Source organism: Oryx dammah, unplaced genomic scaffold, assembly GCF_014754425.2.
Source record: "Oryx dammah isolate SB20612 unplaced genomic scaffold, SCBI_Odam_1.1 HiC_scaffold_27, whole genome shotgun sequence".
Lineage (NCBI taxonomy): Eukaryota > Metazoa > Chordata > Mammalia > Artiodactyla > Bovidae > Oryx > Oryx dammah.
The window spans coordinates 79,356,160-79,377,645 of record NW_024070211.1 but is presented as its reverse complement, the minus strand read 5'-3'; the positions used below and the strand labels follow the sequence as shown (position 1 = coordinate 79,377,645).

Genomic DNA, 21,486 nt, shown 5'->3' with positions numbered 1-21,486 from the left:
TGCCTTCACGTGGCCTTTTATCACTATGTGCACACCCCTGATGTTGCTCTCTTCTTATAAGAACACTGTTATATTGAATTAAGGTCCCACTCACAGGGTTCTAGTCTCACTTACTTCTTTAAAGGCCCTATCTTAAAATACAGGGATATTGAGGTCTAGGGTTTCAACATATGAATTTTGAGAGGACACAATCCAGTTTATAACCACACTTTACCTCACTTGGATGACTTTCTCTGAGTCATGGCTAGTAGCTAAAGTGGCAAAAGAACTCAGAAGCCAGCAAATCTGAATTAGATTCAAATACCAATATCTTCATTTACTAGTTTTTTTTTCCCCCCATCAAATTACTTGTTTTCTAGATTTTATCTTAGCTTTTATCTTAAAGTGAGGTCAACTATTTCATGATGGAGCTGTTTTGACTATTAAATGAATAGGTGTACAAAGTTGATATCTTTCTACAGGGTTTCTTGGTCTCGGAACTATTGATGCTTGGGCCTGATAACTCTTCCTTCTGGGACCAGAATTGCCTCCTCTACTCATTAAGAACAAAAGGCCTATTTTCTGGCACCAATGGGCTGAATAAATGTTAACTTTAGTTACTTATTGAATACTTCAACAGACTATGCTACTTTTGATATGCTAAAAGACAAGTTCCTACAATAATTTCACTTTTTGTATAGAAGTTAATCAAATCTCTAGTGGACTGAGATTGTTTTAGTTCAGTTCAGTTCAGTCTCTCAGTCGTGTCTGACTCTTTGCGACCCCATGAATCGCAGCACGCCAGGCCTCCCTGTCCATCACCAACTTCCGGAGTTCACTCAAACTCACGTCCATCGAGTCAGTGATGCCATCCAGCCATCTCATCCTCTGCCATCCCCTTCTCCTCCTGCCCCTAACCCCTCCCAGCATCAGAGTCTTTTCCAATGAGTCAACTCGTTACATGAGGTGGCTAAAGTCCTGGAGTTTCAGCTTTAGCATCATTCCTTCCAGAGAAATACCAGGGCTGATCTCTTTCAGAATGGACTGGTTGGATCTTCTTGCAGTCCAAGGGACTCTCAAGATTCTTCTCCAACACCACAGTTCAAAAGCATCAATTCTTCAGCACTCAGCTTTCTTCACAGTCCAACTCTCACATCCATACATGACCACTAGAAAAACCATAGCCTTGTGTTAAAGTGGTGATTAATTTTTGTACCCCTAATTAATTATATAATTACTTTCTTGTCATCTAAGGAAATCTGAGTTGAATATTTCTGAGATTTTCATTTTTTTTTAAATCTTTATTTTATTTTGGAAAGTTTCAAGCAAACACATTTATTGAAAGATTGTTTTGATGATCACATATCACCAAGAGTCATCCAATTATTAACATTTTGCCATATTTGTTTATCTTTCTGAAATGAACTTGTATAGCTGAAGGGGGAGAATGGGCATAGCTTATATAAATGACTCAGTCATAATTTATTTTGGTAAAATGTCCTACTGTTCATCTTTCTTTATCCAAGTCTACTTGTCACTGTGGCAATGGGCTCCACAATTGGGAGTTACATGGATAATTCACTTTGAGTTTCTGATCTAAGTGTGCACATCTGAATTTTTTTAATATTTTTTTGCATCCTTCATATGCATAGTCTGTTCTGAGATGGATTTCTGACTAGACACTGCATTATTTATAATAGTCAGTGAGTCTTGTTTCTTTTGTTTCTACATTTTCTTAGTCATAGTGAATTCTCCAATCATATTTGGCACACCTGAGTAAAAATAGCAAATTATTAGATCAAAATTGCTGTTTCTAGTTAATAATATAAATTTACCCAACATTTTAAAAGTAAGACTATAAACCTCCCTGGAAAAAGTGAATTATATTTTAAGTTTTTTTAGTTTTTCAGTGACTGTTGAGTATCAAACATTAATTCTATCATTAAAATCTAATCTATAAAAGAGTACATATTACCTAGATAGTACCTTTTTCCATTAATGAACACTTTGCAGGATTTCTAAAAGTAGATCTGAAAATTTATATTGAGAAATATTTTGGAATGTTTGTGCAAATTAGGCAATTTCCATTTTCTTTATTTATTGCTTTTAATGAAAAGAATTGAAGAAACCTCTATCACATTTTAAAATGATTTAACTCCAAACCACCAAACAAATTTATTACATCTTATTTACCTGATAGGACCCTGGAATCTCTTGAATGAAAAATTAACTTTTGTGATGCTCAATCTACATTTAAACCCAGTTGTGTCATGAACGTATAACTATAAAACAATTTTAATCTGCAACTAAACAGGTTTATGATAGTTAAGTCTGCATGATACATTGTTATTTGTTGCATTTATATTTCTCCATCCTGATCCCGGCTTATTTTGCAAGTAAAAATAGTCATAAAACCTCAGTGACTAAAATGGTTAATAGTACTCTTATAGTCACTCTGTCTCCATGTAGATAGATGTTTCATCCTGGATATATACTTTAGTCCATTTAAAATGTGAGAAAGCAGTACAGTCACCTGTGGATTTAAGGAGGATTTTAGTTAAAAACAACTGGATGGAGATATACATCTATATAGTTTTTAAATGTTGGATGTTATTTGTTTCTGGTGAAGCAGTCTTTACTTTTGAGCAGGACTGAACTCATTTTCTTCCCAGTGGTTGAACCAATCTAAACCCGAGCAAAGCAACTTCCTGCACTAGATCCTGCATTCTCTTAACTGGTAATAAAGAACCTTGCCGGCCTGACAGGTTGTCACAGCAATTATTCACATGAAGTTCTGTCGCAGTTGTATCTGTCAGCCCATGTAGTATTGAATATTTTAACTGGCAGTCTTCCAAGACTGAACATTAATCTTACCATCTCCTATTACAGTCCCTAATCAAGATATTCCAGGGGTGATTGCACTAACATTGTTTGAAGACTACATCTACTGGACTGATGGGAAAACCAAGTCACTCAGCCGTGCCCATAAAACCTCGGGAGCAGACAGACTCTCACTGATTAACTCATGGCATGCCATCACAGATATCCAGGTGTATCATTCTTATAGACAACCTGATGGTAATTATTCTTTCCATGATTTCCATAAATGCATCAACATCTTTTAGTAACATTCCATTTTGTTTCCTTTAGGTTTAAGAGTAAATTTATTTTTGAGAAAGATTATTAGATTTCATTGCGTAGAATAATTGTATAGAATGAATTCAGCTGATATCAAAAACTGCTGTTAAGGGATATAGTTTCAAGATCAATAAAACTACAAGGAATTGTTGATTTGTTGAAATCATATTAAGCTAAATGACATGAGTACATATAGTTGGAAAAGTGAATATTGCATTCTTGACATATATTTACAGAATGGTTATAGGATTCTAGTTTCTGGAGTGCTAGGTAAAAAAACTATATTTAAGTAGTTCTGGGGATCCAAAATTGAGAAATGTATCAAGCATATGTCTAGTAGGAATTTTATCAGGCCATATGGAATAAAGTTTTGATTATTTTGCTGAAAACATATATTTGGCTTGGAAAAGAAAGCTACTGTACTCTCAGATATAGATCATCATTTCATTATTTTATTTTACATTTATATTTCTGATCTTATGTATATAGTCATCCAAAATACTTCTAGTCTTTGTTTTTCTGATGGACACTTTTTTCCTACTAAGATACTCACTATAGTAGAAGTGCATTTTAAAAATTGTTTAATGGTAAAATAAATGTCATAGGATAATGAGTAGAATTTGTAGCAAAATAAAATTATATTTATAATATTGATGAGTTCTTGATTATGACATTCTATTCAAATACAAGTTATGAAGCTCAAATGTCTTATTTCTCATTGCATATTATGTTATTAATCTTGATTATTATGTTTTTTTGTTTCTTTCTTACTTGTAGTCTCCAAACACCTCTGTATGATAAATAATGGAGGTTGCAGTCATCTGTGCCTTTTAGCCCCTGGAAAGAGTCACACCTGCGCATGTCCCACCAACTTCTATCTTGCAGCTGATAACAGGACTTGCTTATCCAACTGCACAGCCAGTCAGGTGAGTGGACTTCTAGAAATCAGTTCATGGTATGTATGAGCAAATTGTTATAAAGGTTCTGCCTGAGTTTTGTTTACTTAAACCATTTTTGTAACATCAATTTTTTTTGGTTTGGTATAACATCAGATAAACATTTCATACATTATAGAGAGGGCCACAGAGTAAGGGAAAAACAATTTGATGCATATTGTTAAAATGGGACTTTAGGAAGTACAAATAGGGTTCAATTGGAAGACAAAAACAAACACGGAGACCATTCTTACGCTGACCTACTTAGAATAACTATGCAGATCATGAGTGAATATAGGAGAATGTCCACTCACAGCAGAATCATCAGAGGAGATTTGACCTGTTCCAAGATGCCAGGGTGATTGAGACATAAGGTTAAGGATAAGATATATGCAGTGTAAACAAAAAAGAAAAAAAGATTTCCTAGGTAATCTGCTCTCTATCACCATGTCTACCCCGTCTCATTCCACAGAGTAAGTGGTATGGGAAAGATATTTTTATAGTATTTTCCAGATATTTTTATTTTAAAAATATATGATCTAAATAATTTCCTTTGGAAATATTTTTCTTCAAAATGTAATAATTTTCAGTATATTTCAGAAGTTATGTTTTCTACTTAATGGCAGTTATATAGGCTTAGCTTTTTTACTTCCAAAATTTGAAGAAAAGTCATATGGCATTATAACATTTGATTTTAATATTTGAGTAACTATCTTGTTTAAGATAAAATTGTCAAAAACATCATCATGTGATTTCCTTTTAAAAGTGACTAAATTTATTCTTAGGATGCTGTCTTTTGAATGTGTTTGTTTTCCAATTCTAGCAGTGGCAGTGGCATTATGGCAAAAGACTGAATTTCTCTTAGGGTGTGCTTATTTTCAAAAAGAGAAGCTAATCCTAGCTCAACTTGCCTCTTAAGTTATGACTATGAGGATCATCCATTAAAGAACTATACAAATGAAAAGATCGAACCTCTCAGCGCTATGTATAGTGGTTAAGGGGACAGACTTTGAAGCCAGGCTCAATATGATGATAACTCTGACTGCTTTAAGTAAGCTGAATTGTATAATATCTTGGCTTTGTTACTTAACTTCTTGAAGACTCAGGTTTTTCATCTTCTAAATGGGAATGATGATATTTCCAGACATGTGTTATAAAGATTACATGGGAAGACTAAGTGTTGTTGTTCTTACCTTAGCCCTACAGTACAACTAGAATATACTTGAGTATGTGTGCAGTTAGTGTAAGCTGCCATCAGGAGGATCTGATGTCTAGTTGAAAACATATGTCACAGTCTCTGTTTTATTTGCAAAAAAAAGTGTCATTTTAATTATAATCTTATATAAGCAAAGTTCATTACTTTTATAGAACTAAAAATTTGTCACTATGAGAGATAAAATAAGTAACCTAGAGGTAAAATGTAAGAGAGAAGTCACATCTTTAAAGAAAAAAATTAAATATAAGTTCTGTTAATTTTGCTTAATTTAAACACATTTTCAGTTTAACCTCTGGATTCTTCTGAAATAACCTCTATTCTCTTGATTTGGAGCTGATCAGAGTCCCTCTGTTGAGGCCCAACACTGAGGTTGAAGGTGACTTAGGAGGAATGACGCCTGCCTAAGCCACTTACAATGTGGTGAGCCTCCTTACCCAGCTGAAAATAAAGCCAAAGGGTGCTTGACACACAGATGAAAATTTTCAACAGCAAAACATATATAGTAAAACCTGAGCTTTACTGTAGTCAGAAAAGGAGTAAGATGTTTCAAATTCAGTTCAGTTCAGTCACTCAACTGTGTCCGACTCTTTGTGACTCCATGGACTGCAGCACCCCAGGCTTCCCTATCCATCACAGGAGCTTGCTCAAACTCGTGTCTATTGAGTTGGTGATGTTAAATTACTAAGATAGTAAAGCCTAGAATTATATATACTCAATGGCAAAAAGTCTGATTGGTCAGTTCAATGAAAACATAAATGAACCTAGAAAAGTATTATTCATATAACTAAATTACTTCTCAATTTGGCATCAGTGATTATATGACTGAGATATTTATAATTTTTCAAATACTCCCAATAGTGTTTTGGATGAATTTAAAAAACCAACAATAGCAAGGAAGAACAGTGACAACAGAACATCATGGATCAGATATCTTTGTTTTCAGTACTTCCTGAATAAAACAGTTATCACTTTGTCTCATTTTTAAGAAAAAAGTTAATGAAGAGTAACATTTCAGCTGCACTGTCAATGGGAGAGGCTGACCTATAAGTCATGTGGTTTATACAGTCATTTTATCATCCATTCTTTTCTGATATAAAGGGAGAAAAAAAAGATATACTGTATACTTCTTGCAGACAAATCAATTCATAAAAATACCATATTTAGTGAAGTAGGTTTTCAAATGAAACAGATAATTGGTGTACTTCAGAATCATATCTTTAAGCATTTTGATAAAAATATTGCATTTTATATGTATCTTACTAAGGCATTTTGATTTGTCATCATTGAGTGGCTGTAGCCAATTATACATGCCCAAATATCATTGATTTAAAAAAATAAAATAGGCAAATCACACCAGTAAGAATTCTGTCAGGATTGAAAATTGAACATATGAAAATCTGGTTAAAAATCAAAATTAGGTCCCATTCTTCTAGTATGAATCATTTTAAATATTATATTTAAATCTTTTTAATTAGAACATTTTTAATACATTTAAAAATTTATTTATTTTTAGTGGAGACAGTTGCTATTTTGAGTAAATTTCATTACATGCAGTAATTACATTTTATCCATGTATCCATTTTAGTAGGAACATTTAGATTTTTTATAGCTTCTTCTTGTGCATAATTGGCATTCTGTAATTTATTTTATGAAGATATTAGTCTTGGAGAGCATTTGCCATGAAGAATGTTTTGTATTTATATTTATCATTTATCTTTTTAAAGTAACTATATTTAAATATGAAAAAAACACCCAGACAAAAAATAGAAGAAATCTTCCTCTGAGACTAATGAATAAAATGATGTAGTTTAGCATAAGAAATAATAATAAATATATTTTAGCCTGGCCTTCCCTTAACTCAAAACCTTTTTATGTTCTTATTAAAAATGAAATGGTGAACACAATCATCATGTTGTATATCATTCCAACAGTGGATGTTTATTTAAACCAGAAATATTTAGTAAAATTAAAAAGATGCATTTAAGTATTTTTTAAATCTTGATTAGAGGCACTTGGAATATACTCAGGAGACTTGAACTCATCTTTCTAATGTACTTTGATATATGGCAATGACTGGAAATGTTTACTGTTCACGGCAATTGGTTTTGGAGTTAGCCTTATATCTCCAGCAGTCACTATGTATAATAGTAACATTCTTCCTCTGAAATTTATGAAAACCACAAGAAACACAACCACAGGCTAAGTAAATATGGGAAACTCAGTTGAACTGGGAGATTTTCCTTGGATTCAGTGCTCTGTTCCCTCTTATATTGCCACTGGTCGGGGGTGGGGGGGTGGCGGTGGAAACTTACTCTTTTCTTAATATGTATGTGTGTGGTAATCACTCAGTTGTGCCTAACTCTTTGTGATCCCATGGACTATAGCCCATCAGGCTCCTCTGTCCACAGGATTCTCCAGGCAAGAATACAGCAATGGGTTGCTATTCCCCCTTCCAAGGGATCTTCCCAATCTAGGGATTGAACCCGGGTCTCTTGCATTGCAAGCAGATTCTTTACCTATATATGTATACAGGCTTCATGGATATGCAGTGAATATCCATGAATCAGCTCCAGAATATCCAGACAGTTTCAGTAAAGGCTTGCATCAAATTCTGCCTTACTTAAAGACAGTAACAGTATTTAAAATGAGCAAACTTTAGCTTGCTAATCCATTTTCATTAGAGAAAATTAAACCCAGGTTATATATTTCTGTGTTACAAATCTGTCTGGCATGCAACATGCTGAGATAAATGCCACCTTTTAGTTACTCACATGGGAATTACAATAGAATTTGTTTTCTTTTCGAGAAGGAATAAATTTTAGAAAATATCTTAATATTTTCAATTTCAGAAGAAGGAAAAAGTTGAAGTGCTAGAATAAATCTACTAAGTGTATTGACTTTTTTCATGGCAATTATTTATGATGCATGTACTTTCTATATGGAAAATGTGATTTTCTTTAGTTTCTTCTATCTTATGAGTATATACTGTAACTGAATGTTGCTGACAAAAGGACAAGGTTGTGGTCTGAGATCACTAAGGAATAAATTGGCTGAGTTTTCTTGGTCACTGTGTATAGTTGGCCAGTGAGAAGTTAGTAGGAACAATGTTTCAAATTAATTAAATTTGCTAAATTTAAATTAGTTAAATTAATTCAACTTAACAAAATGAATTCAACTCAATACCTCTTCCTGATACCTCTGATGATTTTTAGCCATATTCAGTGTTCAGTAAACTTTCTGTAGAGGGTCAGAAAATAGCTATTTAGGCTTTGTGAATCACATGGTCACTGCAGGAGCTGCTGAACTGTTGTAGTGATGAAAAGCATCCATAGACAATACGTAAACTCGAGAACATGTCTGTGCTCAGGGGATCTCAGGAGGTTTTCTTGAACAGTGTGTTTTCCTCACTGGTCTTTTTGCTCTTGCTGTGCATGTATTCCCTGTGGTGGAATGCTCTAAGACTACTACGGTGTGTGTTTGCAGCAGGAAGGTAGGCTAGGCTGCTGTGTCCTGGTGAGTTTTTTAAATATCCGTTATATATGAGTTGAGTTCTATAATCTTTATTTTTTCTTTTTCTTAAAGTTTCGCTGCAAAACTGATAAATGTATTCCATTCTGGTGGAAATGTGACACCGTGGATGACTGTGGTGATGGATCTGATGAACCAGACGACTGCCGTGAGTACACTAGCAGATGTAGGAATTTAGAATTTAGAGCTCCTTAAATTCCCCCACCTGGAAAACAGAAGCAAGATCATAAATTTTGGCTTCTGACAGTTTTGCAGACTTGGAATAGAAAGGTTTTATATGTCCCCAGTTAAAAATACAGCAAAATGTTTGGCATTATCTTGTGTATGTCTCTGATCACTATTACATTTACAGTGACACCATCAGCAATTTGTGTTACTTTTCACTTTCTTGATTTTTTTTACCTTGTAGAATAACTAAAGTCTTCATGTAATGATCAACAAAAGAAAAATCATCATGATTTTGACTTGATATATCATTAAGTTAGAAACAAAAATGGGCAGGTTTTCAGAATGCCACTCAATGACTGAAATCTTGCCTTTAAAGGCCATAGCCCTTCAACTTTCCTGTCAGTATTAAAAATACTGAAAAGTCTGTAAAAGTCAGATTTTTCCAATATAAGTCATTAGTTGGCTCTTAGGCAATTTATAGTGCTCTCAATAGTTGCCTTAACGTGGCTACCAATTATATCTTGACATGAAGTGAAGTCGTCAGTCGTGTCCGACTCTTTGCGACCCCATGGACTGTAGCCTACCAGGCTTCTCTGTCTGTGGGATTTTCCAGGCAAGAGTACTGGAGTGGGTTGCCATTTCCTTCTCCAGTGGATCTTCCTGACCCAGGGATCAAACCCAGGTCTCCCGCATTGCAAGCAGATGCTTTACCCTCTGAGCCACCAGGGAAGCTCCTGGCTTGGTTAGGTGCTTTTTATTTATTTATTTATTTTTATCTATCTTTGGTAACCATCCAAAGGACAACCTTATTAAGCTTGTTGCTGCCGGTGGGAGCCAGATCCTTATTAGAAACCCCAAGCCAGACAGTGACGTGACTCAAACCATCAATACAGTCGCGTACCATGCCAAAACTGATTCTGATCAGCGCTTCTGCACACAGCATATCATCTATGAGGACTTGTCTAATCATTGCCCAGAAAGGGTTCAGCAGGGCAAAGTCTGGATGGCTCCTTCCAGCTGGTTTATAGATTGTGTGATGTCCTTTGAGTTGCTCCCTCTTGACAACAGAACTCGTGCAGTGTGATAACCTAGTGATTGCTCTGTTTTCATCAGCCACATTTTTACAAATAGGTAGATTCATTCATTGGAGAAGGCGATGGCACCACACTCCAGTACTCTTGCCTGGAAAATTCCATGGATGGAGGAACCTGGTGGGCTGCAGTCCATGGGGTCGCAAAGAGTTGGACACGACTGAGAAAATTCCCTTTCCCTTGGTAACCCAAGATAGACACTTAAGAGACTTTTTAATAAAATCTCTTAATAGATTTTTTATTAAAAGACTTTTTAATAAAGTCTTTTAAAAAACTTTTATTTTATTTTAAAAATAAAACCTTTTAATAGACAATCAGGAGACTTTTCCTTGATAGCCTTTTATAGTTCACTCCACAGGTCACTCCAATACTGTCCTGTCAAGTTGAAGATGCTTGCAGTCAATCATGATAATTCCCTCAACATCGCAGTGGATTGTTGTCATGATTTTGTCTTGACAGTTGAATTCAAGATCAACATCCCTGCACTAAAGAAAGACAACGCATTGTCTTAGTGAAAGCTAGATATTTTCTGATATAGAACTCACCACCAAATAATTACAAAACTGTTTTGAAGTTCAGACCTCTAGATGGTTACTTAAATGAGCTATATTCCATCTCTCTGGTCACTACCAAGTATATCAAACATTTGAAGATTTTGTCACATATTTAATTTATATGTTTGCAAGCAATAATAATATTTTCAGTGAGAAGGAAAAAAGCATTAAATAATATATTCCATGAGAAGGAAAAAAGTCATTGGTTTTCTATTATTATTTAAAGTTAATTACCCTTTGATTTTTTAAATAAAGCTTTTGTTTTCACTGAGATGGACAACATATGAAGAGAAGTATCTATAAGGCATAGGTATACAATTATGTATGAATCACTTTTTTAAGTTATTGAATTAAAAAGAATCAAGAATCAAAGAATAAGAACTTATGGTTGATACTGAGATTGAGATTTACATATTGAAATGTATTAATTTTCTCGCAATAAAGTAAACTCTCCTGTTCTAGAGAAAAATAAATACAATTTATTTTGCAATTTGCAGAAATACACAATTATTAGTTTAGTTCTCATATTAAGGTGACCTTTCTGGGCCAGTTTTACTGAAGTGTTTTTTAAAGAATTATCCCATAATGATCTGCAGATTAAGTCAATAGCACCCCTTCTGAAATATTTACAAATCCTGAACTCTTATTTTAATCTTGACTGAGATCTCATGTTGTAGCCATACTGATATGAAAAATAAACTACATATTTAGTATAACAAACTTTTTATATTTATCCACTTTCAGAATATTTGGTGAACACATATAACTTTAATGTCTTTCAAGAGGAAGTGAAGAGACATCTGGTATCTAAGAGTCTCTGTATGATCCTTATCCTGGTTAAATACCAATACTACATGTTTTTATTGGTGATATTATCTCTGTGATCCTTTAGTAAATGATCTATTACTTAGAGTTGACCGGTTAACAGCACAGAACATCTGTAGGCATGACACTTTATTTTGAGAGCCATAGTGGGATGGAAAATGATATACATGAGTCTGTGGCATGCTTATTAATAGGATTCAATTCTGAGTAGCTGCATTATTAAAATTTGCAGGTATTAAGAACCACTGACAATCCTGATAATTTCACCTGAAAAAGCAGAGAAGCTTGATTACAGGTTCACATACTTTCAAACTTCAATAATAGTATTTATGTAAATGAAGTTAACGTGAGGCATCAAGAATTCTCTGGCATCATAAGTTTGTGGTTATCCATCCTATAGTACTCCAAAATATCAAGGATCATTCTAGAGACCAATTTAAAGGTCACATAGGCTTCTCAGTTATTTAACAGGCAGTGAAACTCCTTTAACAGTTAAAGCCAACTTATGGAAAGGTTTTGGACAACCTCAATTATAATGGGCAAGATAATTGTGGGAATGAAGAAGATGGAAGGGACTGTCATAAATTACTTCAAAATGTTCTGTCACTTATGGCTCTGAACTGAAATTGGTCTAAAAATTGCTATCATACACTAAAAAGTTAGAAAATAAAGAAAAATACAGCAGCAATTATGGGCAAAGAAATATTAAAGGAATTCTTATATGAAGCAACAGGAAATAGAGGAAATGCACTTTTAGAGAAAATTAAGCATCACCAGTTTAAAGATTAGTGTGAGTAATTAATAAATGTTGTAAACTGAAGGTAAAAGACTTCCCACACTTTAAGAACTTGCTTCTATGGAAGCCATGCATATATTAAGAAATTTTTTTAATGCTAAGAAAAAATTAATTAATATTTTAATTATTTATAATGGCCTAATTTATTTTCCAAAGAAAGTTCTAAATATGTTATTAATGTTTGATTGACTAATTTGAACTAATAAACAACATATTATTAATCTCAAAGTCAGTGATTATTAACATACATAAAGATCATCAGTCAAAAGATAAGTGTTTATTGTAAGCAACATAGTCTGTGAGAAGATTTCAGAGTCAGATATGGATTTAAACTTCACCTCTGGCACTTGAAACTTGTATATTCTTGAGTGAATTATTAGTATCACGAGACTTACTTCTCTCATTTATAAAATGAACATGGTGATGCCAGGATGAGAAAGTGTTAGTCACTCAGCCATGTCCGACTCTTTGCAACCCATGGACTGTAGCCTGCCAGGGTTCTCTGTCCATGGGATTTCCCAGGCAAGAATACTGGAGTGGGTAGCCATCTGCTTCTCCTGGGGATCTTCCCAAGCCAGGGATCAAACCTGGATCTCCAGCATTGCAGGCAGATTCCTTACTGTCTGAGCTACCAAGGTAATGCCAAGGTGACAAGGTTATGATGAAATTCAATTAGTAACTGTATGTGAGAAAGATCCTAGCCCAATGCCTCACACAAACTAGATATTCAGTAGTTCCTACTTTCTTGTTATTATTGCTGATATAAAACCAAATAATATAGCAAAAACTGCTTTATCCTTTAAAAGATATTTACTATAAAAACATATGCATTATATATAAAAATCTTTACTAGTTATAAGATATTGCCCTTTACTAATTATAAGATATCTTATAGTTATATTTATAATAAGTAAATATTAGTTGGATTATAGGAATAAATATCAACCATTCTTATTTAAAATATGTAGTTATAGAAAGCATTTGTTTTAAATAATGCTGGGGAATATGTACTGAGGACAGATATTCCTCTATTAACACATTATAGGCAGGAAAGTGATCAAAGAGAAGTAATTTTTTTAAGGGATATTGAAATAACTTTTTAAAAATTTACAGTAAATTGTGTTCTGCCATTTAACCTCCTAATACCATGTCTTTGAAATGAAGAGATATTTAAATGTTTTTCAATAGCATATATATATATATTTACATGTTGTTAATATCTTTGTTCTTATTGTTAGTTTATAAAATGCAATCTGGAGGCCACCTGAGTTGATCAAAGCTTAACTGCACTTCTGAATCTGATAGCTATTTGGCTGTGAGACAGTCATATTCTGCTCTAGGATATGTATAAAATAGTAATTAATATATATATGTATATATATTATGGATTGATCTATCTGTCTAGCTATCTAGATTTTCTGTTGAATGCCAGAAAAGCTCTGTTATAAGACTCATGAGCTAAGGTTGTCATTCCATGATACCTGTATGTTTCCTCTTGTAGCCGAATTTAAATGTCAGCCTGGCAGATTTCAGTGTGGAACTGGGCTCTGTGCTCTGCCTGCTTTCATCTGTGATGGAGAGAATGACTGTGGGGACAATTCTGATGAACTCAACTGTGGTAGGTGATTATATTCTTACCTATTGAACATAAATTGAAATCTTAGTTGATTATGTTTGCACCGGTTTAAATTCAGATACAGACTTTAACGCACATTTTTCATTCTTTTTATCTTTTAGACACACATGTCTGCCTCTCAGGTCAGTTTAAGTGTACCAAGAGCCAGAAATGCATCCCAGTAAACCTCAGATGTAATGGGCAAGATGACTGTGGGGATGAGGAAGATGAAAGGGGCTGTCGTAAGTTTCTAATTGCTCTTATGTCTCTCAACTGAAATTGCTCTAAAAATTATTATTGTTCATCATGAATATATACTGTGTAGAAAATATAACTGCAATGATGGGAAAATAATTCCACATAGATATCTATAGGGATGGATTATTTAAGAAATGCTATATAAAACCAAATAGAAAATTTAAATGGGTGGATCTTTACTAAAAAGCTACCTAGAAATTATGACAAACACAAAGAAACATGCATTCATCCACATCATCCTTAAGAGAAGAAGCAAAAACAAATTATCAGTGATTATAGTGCTTTTTTAAAAATGATTTTTTACCATGTTATATAGCTACATGTAATTTTCTTCTGTTGATTTAATTAGTTACTTGAAATCAACACCATTTTTATTAGAGATTGCTTTTTTCCTAGTAATATCATATTGAGTGTATGAAAAACAAAAATCTGGGCAAAATAACTGAATAAAATTACTTATTAAAAACTAAATAATGATCCTCCTAAAATATCTTAACAAGGTACTTCAAAAAACAATTATAAAATATTTTTACTTCTGTTCCCCTCTTATTTAAATATCTCATGAAAAATAAATAATCATAAATTGGAAGACAGAAGAGTTTACATCATCTGCATATGTGCCCCCAGGCAGGCAGGCACATACACACACACGCAGGATCTGAACCATAGGGCCCCTGTTAAGTTCAAGCTTTCAGCAGAACTGCTGTCAACATTTCTGTCTTGCTGAAGTTTTATTTTATTCCTCTAAAACTTTTATCAGTAAATAATGCTCAGTCATCCAGCAATTTGATTAAGATGGTGCATTCAGAATAAAGTCAGTGCCAGTTCTTTGTGGTTAGCCATTCTAGAAGCTGATCTATTAAGCTGACGAAGATTTGTGAAGCAGTTTATAGTTTCAGTCAGATGTTCGCCTCGTCTCTCAAAACCTCAGCACAACCAGAGGTTTTAATAAATTCTATGCTTTTTATTCTCTCATTCACTAATATCTTCTGATTTATGTCTTTTCCTGTTTGTAAAAATGTCTCTGTGTAAATTCTTAAATTTATCTGAAAAAACATATTTTGAGAAAACCTGAATTCTTTTTTTAAGTTAGTTTCAAGATATTTAATCAAGGGTAGGGTGATTTTGAAAACTCTTATTTTTATCAAATACATCATTGAAGAAATATGTTTTATTTATTTCTACTGGAATAGATAATAGGAATACATTGCAGATAATTAAAAGTTAAAACTTATCACCTTCAGGGCCTAATTAATTAAGAGAAGATACATTTTCAATTGATTAACTTAAAATTTATTTAATTTTTTTAAAATTAAAACATCTATTCTTGTCCAAAGCTGCATTTTAATAGATGCTTTCCTTTTAAGCCGAAAACAGCTGTTCTCCAGACTACTTCCAATGTAAAACTACCAAGCATTGCATTTCCAAGCTGTGGGTTTGTGATGAGGATCCGGACTGTGCAGACGCATCAGATGAGGCTAACTGTGGTGAGTGTTTTGTGACCATAGACCTTACTTATTGTATTTATCTCATCATCTGAGATGGCCAGAGTGAGACGAATTTGAACACAATTCTGATACAACTAGTGTATACACCCGTGGCGGATTCATGTTGATGTATGGCAAAAGCAATACAGTATTGTAAAGTAAAATAAAATAAAATCTGAAAAAAAAAAAAGAGTCCCTAAAAGTTTTATCCCTGTGTTCTGAGAGTCAGTAACCTCAGGTTAGTCATTTTCTAAAAAGCATGGAGGGTTAAGGCAGAAGGGTAAGTATTGTTTTAGCATCAGTCAAAACTTTCTAAAAGGTGGATCTAAAAGGTAAGGTAGAACTATCATCTTATGTTAGCATATGCACATGCTATTAGCATTTAATGAATAGAAACAATGAAACTATTTTCTTATTGTTCTGCTGCTGCCTCTGCTAAGTCGCTTCAGTTCAGTTCAGTTCAGTTCAGTTCAGTCACTCAATCGTGTCCAACTCTGCGACGCCCTGAATCGCAGCACAGCAGGCCTCCCTGTCCATCACCAACTCCCGGAGTTCACTCACATTCATGTCCAATGAGTCAGTGATGCCATCCAGCCATCTCATCCTCTGTCGTCCCCTTCTCCTCTTGTCCCCCATCCCTCCCAGCATCAGAGTCTTTTCTAATGAGTCAACTCTTCGCAAGAGGTGGCCAAAGTACTGGAGTTTCAGCTTTAGCATCATTCCTTCCAAAGAAATCCCAGGGTTGATCTATTTCAGAATGGAAGTCGTGTCCAACTCTGTGCGACCCCATAGACGGCAGCCCACCAGGCTCCCCCGTCCCTGGGATTCTCCAGGAATAACACTGAAATGGGTTGCCATTTCCTTCTCCAAAGCATGAAAGTGAAGAGTGACAGTGAAGTCGCTCAGTTGTGTCCGACTCTTAGCGACCCCATGGACTGCAGCCCACCAGGCTCCTCTGTCCATGGGATTTTCCAGGCAAGAGTACTGGAGTGGGTTGCCATTGCTTCCTCCATCTTATTGTTCTAGACTTCACTTTTCTCCTTAAATGTCATATAATTGTCCTTTTATCCAATGATTATTGTTCATTCTTAAACATGGTGGCGAGGGGAAGGGAGAAAAACAATAATAAAAGCATTTTCTTGTTTCAGTAGGTGACAGCAATCACTTAAGATAGCATGTTTCTAAAACATTAATATTTTCACTTAAAGTCAGTTGTTTTATTTATATTATTACTTATTAACATTGCAGAAATAAAGAAATATGTATTCATTTTGTTTAAAGCATTTTATTCTATCCTGACAATGTGAAACAGAAAATGAAAGTTATTGTTATGTGTAACTAATTTTTATCAACATCTAGTAAACATTAATTAAAGCTAATCACTTTAGGTAAATCCAGCAAACTTTTCATTTTGGGGGAGGCAAAAAAGCATTTAATATAGTAATTAAGTAGAAAAGACAAAGTTTGTCTAAACTAAAGAAAGAACTTCCAAGCTTCTAAGAAAAAATTATCTTAAATGTATCATCTAGATTCTACATTACTCTTTCACTCTTCTGGTAGAAATTAACATAATGAAAAGCCTTTAGGTTCTTTCAAGTTTCATTATATTGAAAAAAAAAAAAAACTCATGAGCTGCATGGATAATCACAAGCAATATAGTGTCTTTAAGAGTTGTTGTTGTTTAATATTGTCTCCTGTGTCTTTAGGACATGCAACCACTGTGGCTTATTCATTTTATAATATCATAAAACCACCATTCATCACTTTTGTGGAATTGGTCTTCCTAATCAACTCACATGGCCTCAAACTACATCCATCACCAGTTTGTCTATAACAGTTATCAGTTTTGAAGACTAGTTTACATTACTGGCTGTTTTACTCTGTTGTCTTTTGTATTTTTGTTTACCAAATGAACATGAAATAGTGACTTATATTACCTATCTGAATAATTTACTAAGTGAATTTTTTTATTTTATTCTTCTTCCTCACTTTGATGTGATTTTACTGTTTTGGAACATTATATTATTCAAACTGATAATTATAAATCATCATCATCATAATGCCTATTATTTATGTGATGTCCATCATATGGCCCAAGAAATGTGTTCAGAGCTTTGCAGTGATTACTTCATTTAAAGTCGTTATTATCCCTATTTTGTGAATGAGAAAAATGAGAGCCAGGAGTAACTTGCCTCAAATTGCAGAGCTAACAAATGGTAGACATGGAACTTGAATGCAAAGTTATTTGACTGAAGGCATCTGCTCTATGAGCATAGCATGAATCCAGCTCGTTTTTTCCATATAAAGAAAAAAATATTTAAATATTTTCTGTTATAAATTTATATAGAATTCTCCTAGCCACAATTACTGCTTTAAGTTCTAGATCTGTATGATAATACTTACATACACACAGAAAGAAGAAGATAGTTTGAAGAAGGGTTACCATTTGTCTTAAACCCACTCTAAAATGATATTGTGGACAGGTGTTAATTTAATTAAAAGAAACTTGACCATATTTTAGCATGGCATTTGTCAATCCTTATTTTACAAGGAGCTAAAAGGCCAACTTTTCCCTTCTTCTGTCTTCAATACATATAGAAATGCAATGTATTTTTGCTAATTCTGTTAACAACCTGGTGGGATAGTTCATTTTTGATGCTTTATTGAGTCAGATAGCCATTTTGCTTTTTTGCATTTCTTTTCCATGGGGATGGTCTTGACCCCTGTCTCCTGTACAATGTCATGAACCTGATTCTATAGTTCATCAGGCACTCTATCTATCAGATCTAGGCCCTTAAATCTATTTCTCACTTCCACTATATAATCATAAGGGATTTGATTTAGGTCATACCTGAATGGTCTAGTGGTTTTCCCTACTTTCTTCCATTTGAGTCTGAATTTGGCAATAAGGACTTCATGATCTGAGGCACAGTCAGCTCCTGGTTTTGTTTTTGTTGACTGTATAGAGCTTCTCCATCTTTGGCTGCAAAGAATATAATCAATCTGATTTCGGTGTTGACCATCTGGCGATGTCCATGTGTAGAGTCTTCCCTTGTGTTGTTGGAAGAGAGTATTTGCTATGACCAGTGCATTTTCTTGGCTAAACTCTATTAGTCTTTGTCCTGCTTCATTCCATACTCCAAGGCCAAATTTCCCTGTTACTCCAGGTGTTTCTTGACTTCCTACTTTTGCATTCCAGTCCCCTATGATGAAAAGGACGTATTTTTTGAATGTTAGTTCTAAAAGGTCTTGTAGGTCTTCATAGAACCGTTCAGCTTCTTCAGCGTTACTGGTTGGGGCATAGACTTGGATTACTGTGATATTGAACGGTTTGCCTTGGAAACGAACAGAGATCATTTTTCATTTTTGAGATTGCATCCAAGTACTGCATGTCGTACTTTTTTGTTGACCATGATGGCTACTAAGGAATTTAGTAGCCATCCTTCTTCTAAGGAATTCCTTCCCACAGTAGTAGATATAATGGTCATCTGAGTTAAATTCACCCATTCCAGTCCATTTTAATTCGCTGATTCCTAGAATGTCGACGTTCACTCTTGCCATCTCTTGTTTGACCACTTCCAATTTGCTTTGATTCATGGATCTGACATTCCAGGTTCCTATGCAATATGACATTGTACAGGAGACAGGGATCAAGACCATCCCCATGAGAAAAAAAAATGCAAAAAAGCAAAATGGCTGTCTGAGGAGGCCTTACAAATAGCTGTGAAAAGAAGAGAAGCAAAAAGCAAAGGAGAAAAGGAAAGATATAAGCATCTGAATGCAGAGTTCCAAAGAATAGCAAAAAGAGATAAGAAAGCCTTCTTCAGCAATCAATGCAAAGAAATAGAGGAAAACAACAGAATGGAAAAGACTAGAGATCCTTTCAAGAAAATTAGAGATACCAAGGGAACATTTCATGCAAAGATGGACTTGATAAAGGACAGAAATGGTATGGACCTAACAGAAGCAGAAGATATTAAGAAGAGGTGCCAAGAATACACAGAAGAACTATACAAAAAAGATCTTCATGACCAAGATAATCACAATGGTGTGATCTCTCACCTAGAATCAGACATCCTGGAATGTGAAGTCAAATGGGCCTTAGAAAGCATCACTATGAACAAAGCTAGTGGAGGTGATGGAATTTCAGTGGAGCTATTTCAAGTCCTGAAAGATGATGCTGTGAAAGTGCTGCACTCAATATGCCAGCAAATTTGGAAAACTCAGCAGTGGCCACAGGACTGGAAAAGGTCAGTTTTCATTCCAATCCCAAAGAAAGGCAATGCCAAAGAATGCTCAAACTACTGCACAATTGCACTCATCACACCCACTAGTAAAGTAATGCTCAAAATTCTCCAAGCCAGGCTTCAGCAATACATGAACCTGAACTTCCTAATGTTCAAGCTTATTTTAGAAAAGGCAGAGGAACCAGAGATCAAATTGCCAACATCTGCTGGATCATTGAAAAAGCAAAAGAGTTCCAGAAAAACATCTATTTTTGCATTATTGACTATGCCAAAGCCTTTGACTGTGTGGATCACAATTAACTGTGGAAAATTCTGAAAGAGATGGGATTATCAGACCACCTGACCTGCCTCTTGAGAAAACTGTATGCAGGTCAGGATGCAATAGTTAGGACTGGACATGGAACAACAGACTGGTTCCAAATAGGAGAAGGAGTAAGTTAAGGCTGTATATTGTCATCCTGCTTATTTAACTTCTATGCAGAGTACATCATGAGAAACACTGGACTGGAAGAAGCACAAGATGGAATCAAGATTGCCGGGAGTAATGTCAATAACCTCAGATATGCAGATAACACCACCCTTATGGCAGAAAGTGAAGAGGAACTAAAAAGCTTCTTGATGAGAGTGAAAGTGGAGAGTGAAAAAGTTGGCTTAAAGCTCAACATTCAGAAAACAAAGATCATGGCATCCGGTCCCATCACTTCATGGGAAATAGATGGGGAAACAGTGGAAACAGTGTCAGACTTTATTTTTGGGGGCTCCAAAATCACTGCAGATGGTGACTGCAGCCATTAAATTAAAAGATGCTTACTCCTTGGAAGGAAAGTTATGACCCACCCACCTATATAGCATATTGAAAAGCAGAGACATTACTTTGCCAACAAAGGTCCGTCTAGTCAAGGCTATGGTTTTTCCAGTGGTCATGTATGGATGTGAGAGTTGGACTGTGAAGAAAGCTGAGCATCAAAGAATTGATGCTTTTGAACTGTGGTGTTGGAGAAGACTCTTGAGAGCCCCTTGGACTGCAAGGAGATCCAACCAGTCCATTCTGAAGGAGATCAGCCCTGGGATTTCTTTGGAGGGAATGATGCTGAAGCTGAAATTCCAGTACTTTGGCCACCTCATGCGAAGAGTTGGCTCACAAGAAAAGACTCTGATGCTGGGAGGGATTGGAGGCAGGAGGAGAAAGGGATGACAGAGGATGAGATGGCTGGATGGCATCACTGACTTGATGGACATGAGTCTGAGTGAACTTCGGGAGTTGGTGATGGACAGGGAGGCCTGGCATGCTGCAATTCATGGGGTCTCAGAGTTGGACATGACTGAACAACTGAACTGAACTGAACTGATTGAGTCAGAAAGAAATGTATCACTCCTTAATGATTAACCCTATCATGCCAAGGCCTTTTTATTTGAATTTGAGTTACATGTTTTTTTGTGGGAGAGAATGCATCTTGCCTCTAAGTAGGGATGAGCTTCATTATTGTACATCAAGTGGCCTAGCAGAATGAATCATAGGCTTGCAATAAGTGTCATTAAAGAAATGTTGCAACACCTCCATGTGCAACCAGTTTTTAATGCAATTGCTTTCTGTATTTTCTTAGCCCTATGCTTCATTTACTTTAGGGGGATATTCTATTTCACTCTTG

General features: G+C 34.9%; 1 protein-coding gene across 1 annotated transcript in view; it reads left to right on the top strand.

Annotated features, from left to right (window-relative positions):
• LRP1B (LDL receptor related protein 1B) overlaps positions 1-21,486 on the top strand; it is a 762,233-nt gene that overhangs the window by 493,870 nt on the left and 246,877 nt on the right. The window contains exons 37-42 of the mRNA XM_040227930.1: positions 2,869-3,057; positions 3,895-4,043; positions 8,851-8,944; positions 13,732-13,848; positions 13,968-14,087; positions 15,471-15,590. Coding sequence (XP_040083864.1) covers positions 2,869-3,057; positions 3,895-4,043; positions 8,851-8,944; positions 13,732-13,848; positions 13,968-14,087; positions 15,471-15,590 — 789 coding nt within the window. The remainder of the gene's footprint in view (positions 1-2,868; positions 3,058-3,894; positions 4,044-8,850; positions 8,945-13,731; positions 13,849-13,967; positions 14,088-15,470; positions 15,591-21,486) is intronic.